This window comes from Haliaeetus leucocephalus, unplaced genomic scaffold (genome assembly GCF_000737465.1).
Source record: "Haliaeetus leucocephalus isolate CR32 unplaced genomic scaffold, Haliaeetus_leucocephalus-4.0 Scaffold162, whole genome shotgun sequence".
Taxonomy (NCBI): domain Eukaryota; kingdom Metazoa; phylum Chordata; class Aves; order Accipitriformes; family Accipitridae; genus Haliaeetus; species Haliaeetus leucocephalus.
Window position 1 is genome coordinate 12,580,517 of NW_010972598.1, and position 9,376 is coordinate 12,589,892.

The window sequence follows — 9,376 nt, forward strand, 5'->3', positions numbered from 1 at the left end:
CCCTTTCCCAACCCGGCGGACCATGCCCCTCGACGGCGCGGCAAGCCCGGGCATGCCGCCGCAACACCGAAAGGGGGTCCCCGGGTGTCCGTTCGTGTCCCGTCCCCGTCCCCCCGAGTCCCCACCACCGGTAAGCGGTCCCCACGCACCGCGAACAGGAGCAGAAGCAGCGGGAGGCAGCGCCTTCGGGGCGCAGCGCGCAGCGCCGAGCGCATCTTGCGCGGGAGCGGAGCGGAGCGGAGCGCTGCGACCCGCCGCACCGGGCAAGGCTCCGCGACGGCGACGGCGACGGGAACGGGTCGGTTATAGGCCCGGCCACGGTTCTGCTGAGACGGGACGAAGGGCTCCCGGCGCAGTGAATGGCACAATGTGAGACGAGGCGCCGCCAAAGGGGCTTATATAGCCGCCTCCGGGGGGCGGAGGAGGAAGAGGAGGAGGAGAAAGTGGAGGAGGGCTGGCTCAGGGCGGGTTTTTTCGGCCAAACCTCCTCGTGCTCCTGCCACCGCCGAGAAACCGCCCCAGGGTTTCAGTGTGGGTTTTGGTAACGACTGCCGAACTCGCCTTTCACGGCACTTTTTATTTTTTTTAGCGCCTCTTATTTTCCCTTTTTTTTTCCTTTCTTTTTCTTCTTTTCTTTTCCCGTGCCAAAATGGGTTTCGAAGCTCCCAAATCTGATAGGAGCCATCAGGAATGTTTCTCCCATCAGGAATGTTTCTCCCAGGGTGTTCTTCCTTCTCCAGCTTGCATTTTTTCCCCATCACGCAGTGGCTGCCTCAAGCGAGCAAAGCCACAGTTTTTGTTTTCCAGGGAAAAGGGGGTTACAAAAATATGCACTGGCGAGAAATCCCGGCCACTGCCGGGGGGGCCACGGCTGTGCAAGGTGGGAAGGCACGGCACGGTTCTGCCAAAACACTCGCCTGTCTTGCAAAGCAGTCATCTTTTCGGTCTGAGCTGGAAAGTGGGGAAATTCCACCTCGGGTTTGTTTTTTTGGTGATTTTTTGGGGGGGGGGGGCGGGGAAACTGAGCGGAAAGGGGGAAAAAATTAAACCTTTGGACTTTCTGCGGTTACACAATCAGCTCTTCTGCAGTCAGGTTATCTGGATAGTGTGTAAGAAAAATTACACGGACAAAGTGTTGGAATGGAAGGACACCATCTCTTTAGGAAGGAGAGGCAGGGGACACGAGGAGGGGTGTCACCCTCGATGTCGATGACCAGCTGGAGTGCACAGAGCTCCGCGTGGGGATGGATGAGGAGCTGACAGAGAAGCTTATGGGTCAGGATGAAAGGGAGGGCAGGGACAGGTGACATTACAGTGGGGGTCTGCTACTGGCCACCCGACCAGGAAGACCGAGCGGATGAGGCCCTGTATAGACAGAGAGGAGCAGCCTCACCTTCGCAAGCCCTGGTCCTCATGGGGGACTTGAGCCACCCCGATATCTGTTGGAGGGACAACACAGCGGGGCATAAGCAATCCAGGAGGTTCCTGGAATACACTGATGATAACTTCCTCCTCCAAGCGATGGAGGAGCCAATGAGGAGAGGTGCTATGCTGGACCCTCTTCTCACCAACAAGGAGGGGCTGGCAGGGAATGTGAAGCTCAAGGGCAGCCTTGGCTGCAGTGACCATGAAACGGCGGAGTTCAAGATCCTTAGGGCAGCAAGGAGGGTGCACAGCAAGGAGGGTGCACAGCAAGAGCAGACTTTGGCCTCTTCAGGGATCTGCTGGGTAGAGTACCATGCGATACAGCTCTGGAGGGAAGAGGAGCCCCAGAAAGCTGGTTGATATTCAAGGATCACCTCCTCCAAGCTCAGGAGTGAAGCACCACAACCTGACAAAGAGGAAGTCAGGCAAAAATGTCAGGAGGCCTGCATGGATGAACGAGGAGCTCCTGGACAAACTCAAACACAAAAAGGAAGCCTACAGAGGGTGGAAGCAAGGGCAGGTAGCCTGGGAGGAATAGAGAAAAACTGTCCAAGCAGCCAGGGATCAGGTTAGGAAAGCCAAAGCCCTGATAGAATTAAGTCTGGCCAGGGACATCAAGGGCAATAAGTAAAGTTTCTATAGGTACATCGGTGATAAAAGGAAGACTAGGGAAAATGTAGGCCCTCTCCAGAAGGAAATGGGAGACCTGGTTACCCGGGTCATGGAGAAGACTGACGTACTTAATGACTTTCTTGCCTCAGTTTTCACCAGCAAGTGCTCCAGCCACACTGCCCAAGTCGCAGAAGGCAAAGGCAGGGACTGGGAGAACGAAGAACTGCCCGCTGTAGAGGAAGATCAGGTTTGAGACCATCTAAGGAACATGAAGGTGCACAAGTCCATGGGACCTGATGAGAAGCCTCCACGGATCCTGAGGGAACTGGCAGATGAAGTTGCTAAGCCACTATCCATCATATCTGAGAAGTCGTGACAGTCCACTGAAGTTCCCACTGACTGGAAAAGGGGAAAATTAACCCCCATTTTTAAAAAGGGAAAAAAGGAAGACCTGGGGAACTACAGGCCAGTCAGTCCCACCTCTGTGCCCGGCAAGATCATGGAGCGGATCCTCCTGGAAACTATGCTAAGGCACATGGAAAATGAGGTGATTGGTGACAGCCACCATGGCTTCCCTAAGGGCAAATTGTGCCTGACAAATTTGGTGGCCTTCTACAACGGGGTTACAGCGTTGGTGGATAAGGGAAGAGCAATTGACATCATCTACCTGGACTTGTGCAAAGCATTTGACACTGTCCCACACAACATCCTTGTCTCTAAATTGGAGAGACATGGATTTGATGGATGGACCACTTGGTGGATAAGGAATTGGCTGGATGGTCACACTCAAAGAATTGTGGTCAACAGCTCAATGTCCAAGTGGAGACCAGAGATGAGTGGCGTTCCTCAGGGGTCAGTATCGGGACCGGCGCTGTTTAACATCTTTGTCGGTGACATGATTGAGTGCACCCTCAGCAAGTTCGCCGATGACACCAAGCTGTGTGCTGCGGTTGACATGCTGGAGGGAAGGGATGTCATCCAGAGGGACCTTGACAGGGTTGAGAGGTGGGTCTGTGTGAACCTCATGAAGTTCAACAAGGCCAAGTGCAAGGTCCTGCACATGGGTTGGGGCAATCCCAAGCACAGATACAGGCTGGGTGGAGAATGGATTGAGAGCAGCCCTGAGGAGAAAGACTTGGGGGTGTTGGTTGGCGAGAAGCTCAACGTGACCTGGCAATGTGCGTTGGCAGCCCAGAAAGCCAACTGTATCCTGGGCTGCATCAAAAGTAGTGTGGCCAGCAGGTCAAGGGAGGTGATTCTCCCCCTCTACTCCGCTCTCATGAGACCCTAATTGGAGTACTGCGTTCAGCTCTGGGGCCCCCAGCATAAGAAGGACATCGACCTGGAGGGCTGGAACACCTCTCCTATGAAGACAGGCTGAGAGAGTTGGGGTTGTTCATCCTGGAAAAGAGAAGACTCCAGGGAGACCTTAGAGCAGCCTGCCAGTACCTAAAGGAGGCCTACAAGAAAGCCAGAGGGGGACTTTTTACAAGGGCATGTAGTGATAGGACAAGGGGTAATGGCTTTAAACTGAAAGAGGGTAGATTTAGATTAGAAGAAGGAAGAAGTTCTTCACAGTGAGGGTGGTGAGGCCCTGGAACAGGTTGCCCAGGGAGGTTGTGGCTGCCCCATCCCTGGCAGTGTCCAAGGCCAGGTTGGATGGGGCTTTGAGCAACCTGGGCTGGTGGAAAGTGTCCCTGCCCATGGCAGGGGGTTGGAACTAGATGGTCTTTAAGGTCCCTTCCAACCCAAACCATTCTATGATTCTATGGCTTGTTAATCTTTTCCTAACCCTGAACTCCGAGCTAACGAATCCTGGTGTGTGTTAGCGGGATTCAACAGCCCAAGGCTTCAAGCAGGCTCCCTGCCTCTCTCGGAAATGCCTCTCTCGGAAGTGACTCACCGGAGGCTGTGGATGAATAACTCATAACTGACTGATGCTTTTCCAAGCACTGCCCAAGGCAGAGGCAACGGCAGGTGAGAGCCTGAAAATGGGTGCCAGGGCTCAGGTGGGGCTGCAGGAAAAAAGCTGCTTGCCAGGTACAGAGTTCAGTGTATTGAAAATCTGGGTGCCAGTGGGGCTGTTGACCAGTTCACTGGTGTCACCATCAGCCCCAGGACTTAGAGGGAGGCAGCAAGGCTCCTCGGGTCCAAGGGCATCAGCAGAGCTGTAGCTAATCCACTCAAGATGTGGATATTTGGGAAGCATCTTCTCTTTGGTGACCATACTCATGGCAGAGCGAGCCTTGTGCGCCTGGCCACGCTGAGCAACGGAAACCTGGTTTTCTCCTTGCAGAAGTTAGAGCCTGTCTATGCAGAAAATAATTAAGCTGAAGTGTGATTTAAAGGAGAAGAAGAACTCCTGCTTGTTTCCTGGGTGGGTACTTCTATTACAAGCCCCAAAAGTATGCAGGGCCCTTTGTTTAACCAAAACCATGTGTTCTGTGCTCTAGATACCACTGACTTCAGCTGAAGTCATTTGTGTCCTTAGAGAACATTTAATTTTTCAGTTAGGTCAGAACAAATGCTAGTCCACCGCATTTGCATATTCTGTGCATATTCAGTCAGATGGGGAAGGACCTGGTCCATCCTCTCTGAAAAATCAGCCTGATGCTCTTTAGGGAACTGCTGTGCATAAACTCAGACAGGAGGAGGCTGGATGTAGAGCAAGGAGGACACAGAAGTGGAGCTTCCCGGTTTGCCCCATAGTTTATACTGGGCCTTCAGACACATCTCAGCAGCGGGAAGCCAACCCTCAGCATCCAGACCCCGAGACCTCATCCTCCTCCTGCCAAACACTTGTTACGAAGCTGCAGTGCCTTCTCCGTCCGTATCAATCTCCCCGTTTAGAAACTTCGACTAAGAGAGTTATCTGCACTGACAAACCACAGAGATAATATTTTTACACAACTCCAAACAAAGACGGCTTTGTGTCCAGCCCGTGGGTATTTAAGCTACTGAGTGAAGTCCGTGATGCTCGCCTTTTCCCACTCCCCAGCCGTCCCGCGGGGTGGGACACCCTGGCAGATACGTCATTCACCCGCCAAGCAAGAATTTCCACCCTGGCTGTGCTGGCATGCCGACGTTTCCATTTAAGGCTGATTTGCAGGACAGGCTCTGGTCACGGGAGAGAGAGGGGCGTGTGTTTATCACCCAGGGACAGGCCTCCCAGCAGGCACCCACTCCTTATCGCTAGCAGCCTGCTCATCCCTGCGGCTCTCTCTGAACCATGAGCCCCCCAGGAGCTGGGGAGCCTGCACCGCAACAGAAGCATCGGCATAAATTAAGCACATTGAGAAGAAGAGGGGACCCACCGTGGTTTTGGGATACCAAATTCCCCCCCAGCTTCCTCAGCTCTGTTGCAAGTGGAAAATAAAATGAGTGCAAGAGTTTGAGCAGGACCGTGGTTTGCGTCCCGCTCCCTTGCCGCAGGGAGAAGGGAGATTGGAGCCCAAACTGCCCACAGAGGACAGCCGTAATAAACGGCCGGCAGTCTGGGGAAGCCTAGTCTTATCGGCCGCGGCTAGTGGTTAACCTCGTGCGAGTTGGCTGCTCCTGTGGTGCTCGATGGTTCAGACCCTTGAAATATTCGTGTCCTGTCTAATGCGGCATCTGTTTGTTCATCGTCCATCTTTAAAAGAGATTGGGGGGGGTGAAGGAGGCTCTAATCTCCCCTTCCAGAGCATCTTGCTTTTAACTGTGATCCTCAGCACACCCCAGGGAGGTGATGGGGTACATGCCTATATATATTCTTTTTGAACATCAGCATTCAGTTTTACCTGCAGCTTTTTGTTGCCTTTCATCTGTTTTTGTGCCTGGGAGGGATCTGAAGCAGCCCGATAATTTTGACCTTCCCTGCTCTGGATAAACAAATGATTTGTCTCATAAATAGCAGGTTCCTCTTTAAAAGAGAGAGGAAAAGGTCTTGCGGGCAGTCGAGGCTGTGAACTTCGTGAGAGCAGAGCTCCACTCCCCACTGCACCACAGATCATTTCTTGGGCAAGCCTGGGCAAACTATTCAGTCCCTCGGTGCCTCAATTTCCCCTCTGCGGCAGAGGGATGCTCAGACTTCTGTCTTGACTCCCTTTGTCTGCCTTATCTTTGGGATCCGGAAGATGCTCAGGGCAAGCGGGTGGATTTCCTCATCCTTTCTCCCTTCACATTTCCTGATGCAGCTTCCCCGCCTCCGAGCACGCCACTGCTGGGCAGGGGAAAGGGTTAAACTCTTCTCCTTACCCTGCCAACTCAGACGGCTCCTAAAAGCAAGGGGAAACTTTAAACAGCAAATGTAGAGTTGGAACTAAGATCTGCCCCTCTCCCTTCCCCCCTCCCTTTTGTCCCCTTGAACCAGGACTTAAAAGGAGCTCTGGGATGAAGGAGAGGGGTGAGGGTGTTGCAGACTGTGAGCTGCAGCCCAGGCTCCGTATCCAAACCAAGGCACCTGCCAGCTTTGAAACTGGAGCAGAAACTGGAGCAGAAACCTCTAGCTCGGCAGGCCTGTGGTTTGAAATGATTGATATTGCCTAAAATCCAGCTTTCTGCTCAACCTTGGAGAGTCCCATCCCAGCTTAAATCTCTGTGGGGCGAAGCTAGGGTGTTACAAACTCCTAGAACAGCCTGCGGCCGCCCCACAGATGCCCGCTCTAGCAGCACAACTGCTCCGGCAGCAGCAAGACCCGCTGGCTTGGCAGGGCAGAGCCACCTCCTGCTGAACTGCTGCCCAGTGGGGCCAGTCTCATCCCCTGCCACGTGTAAGCCCTGAGACTCCATGAAGGGACCGAGTTGCTGTTGTCACATCCCCTTGCACAGCTACAAAAGCAAATTAAAAATTGCCTTTGGGGGTTATACACTGAGGATGCCTTGCATCTTTTCCCCAAGTTTCTCAAAGCACATGGATGCATTCTTCAGCCAATATGTATTTTTAGTATCTATCTTGTATCACAGTTTTTTCCGCAGCTGAATTTCCAGGAAGGAGTTTCTCCTGTGGCAGGGTTCTGCGGGAGCAGGATTAGACCATCACTTGGCTCTTTTATTGCCGAACATGTGATGCCGCGGTCTAACAGCCTCCAGCACTGCAGGTTCAAGGCCAATTTTCTCAGGTGTATAAACACAGCCCCGTGCGGTTCCTTTGAACAAGACTCGTGGTCAGATGCCGCCATTCAGCTTCCTGGATGCAGCGTTTGCTTTGCTGACAAAATGTGCCCTCCTTAGCAGGGAAGAGCCAGGCTGGTTTTTGGCAGGAGGGTTGCCGGAGATCGCAGGCCCTTGGGTATGAATGGCTTCACAGTTAGAAAGCAACGTTATTTTGGGGCTAGCACTGAAAGGATTAATATAAAATTTCAGCTTGACACAGAAAGCTTGGAAGAAGATAAAAATAGGCTCTTGCCTCTGCTGAGTCATCTCCTGATTTAAAACATGGACTGGGGTGTGTTTAAAGGCTGCTCTGAGACCTGCTGCCTTCATCTAGGTCTGGCCAAGGGAAGAGAGCCAAGGTGGTGTTACCAAACCTTCTGAATGGACCATCGCTGGCTTTTATTTACTGATGTCAGTGCCCTCTTTCCTCACCAAGACACTGCGAGTCAGCCGGGCTGCATTAAGGAGCGGCTCTGACGAAGAATGTGAAATAACCTCAATGAAAACGAAACCAGCAGTCACCCATGGTTGCAAGCAGCCTTGCCTGAGTGCACCGCAGCCCCAACAGGCTCCGGCACAGCTCAGCAGCCTCGGGAAGCCCTCGTAATAAAAACACAGGGTAAAACAAGCTCCACGTCCTGTGTCTCTGAGGGCACAGCTTGGCTGATTTATCCCCGATTTCTGGAGAAACCGTGTGGGCACAGGGTGGCTCTTGTGTTCCAGCAGCTACAGGGTTAAGCCGATGACTGCACACCACTGGTCTGACTCAGAGCTCACCAGAGAAAAACCAACCAAAGCAATAAAGCAATCCTTCCCTCTCAGGAAAGCCAAACACATCTGAGAAACCTGGAAAGTCCAAAGTCCCAGCACATGTGCTGGAGGTGTTAATGGTTCTGTCTCCATCACGCAAGGGCCAATTAACCACGGATTGTGCCCACGAGGGACAGGGCACTCCAGTGCCGAGGTCCCAGACATAGCTCGATTCCCCCCTGCTCTGCAAGAAACAAGAAATATCACATACGGTGAATGCAGTGATACAGGAATACCCAGAACTTGGCAGCTCTGCTTAAGCGACAGCGTTTGGCTCCCCTTTTTTTAGTAGCATTGAGCTTTGCTCTGAAAACATCAGGCTTTGCACAAAGAAACTCCTATCTCTCGCTCCTCTCCTGCATCCTGACATTCACGTGATGCGAGGCTGTCGCCCTTGGGGAACTGGGGAGAATGGCAATCATGCTGCCACATGAAGGAAGAAAAGAAAAGCAGCTGTGAAAAGAGAGGAAAGCCAACATCTGTGGATCTTAGCTGAGACTCGAGGCCTCACGAAGCAGTGCTTGCCGCCAGGGCCCTCAGCTGCCCTGGCAAGGCCAGGTGTCGGCCCGCGCTGTTCTCAGGGTGCACTCGTGGGTCAGGGACGTCAGGCAGGCACTTTAGCTATGCGGTTTCTCCCTCTTCAGATCTCCTCCAGTGTTAACAAGCACCAGCTGCCTGCAGCAGTCAGAGGAGCCGGTGCTGGGACAATCCCGCTCGCCACTGCGGTGCGACCAGCTCAGCCCCGTGTGGTCTGCGGGGTTCGTGTGTGCGCAGCACGCCCTTTGCCATCAGCGATTGCACAACCCTGCCCGTGCAAACGGCTATGCACTGTTACTGGAGGGATTTTTGCTAGGAAGGTATGGTGCAGTGCTGCAAGTGCCTGGGAGGATGGGGGATCTCCAGTCTTGCATGTTTACAGCCATGGCTGACCCGGCTGAACGATCGCTTCTGTGCATGCCCAGCAGTGCCTGCATGCTGCACGCCCACCAGCAGCCCGTGTGGGTCTCTGCACCACAGGAGCGACCCAAATAAAGTGGCAAAACGCAAATAAAATGACAACAGCTTAGTTTTAACTCGGTCCCTCTATATTTGAAGACCCCACAGGCAAAGCAGCCCCTTGCCACGTTAATCTTGTGTGGTTCAAAGCACGAAAAGTTGCTCCCCTTGGCGTTTTCACCAGGCGCCCGCTCGCTTTTGCTCCTGCTTGGGTTTGGAAGGCGCAGGGGGCAAGGCTGACAAGCCCCAGCGTGGGGCCCAAGGGGGAGGCCCCCCAGGGCAGGCCCCCAGGGGCCTCAACCTCCAGGCCTGACTCCAGCAAGGGGCAGGGGCCCCATTCTGCAGAATGACATCACCCCCGATGACATCACCACGTGATGTCACGCACGTGGGAGGCCGG

At 53.5% G+C, this 9,376-nt stretch overlaps 1 protein-coding gene across 1 annotated transcript in view; it reads right to left on the bottom strand.

Annotated features, from left to right (window-relative positions):
• Window positions 1-293, bottom strand: part of TNFRSF10B (tumor necrosis factor receptor superfamily, member 10b) — an 8,166-nt gene extending 7,873 nt beyond the window's left edge. Inside the window, exon 1 of the mRNA XM_010562804.1 lies at window positions 150-293. Within this exon, the coding sequence (XP_010561106.1) occupies window positions 150-215 (66 nt within the window). The 5' untranslated portion in view covers window positions 216-293. The remainder of the gene's footprint in view (window positions 1-149) is intronic.
• Window positions 294-9,376: the final 9,083 nt, after the last annotated feature.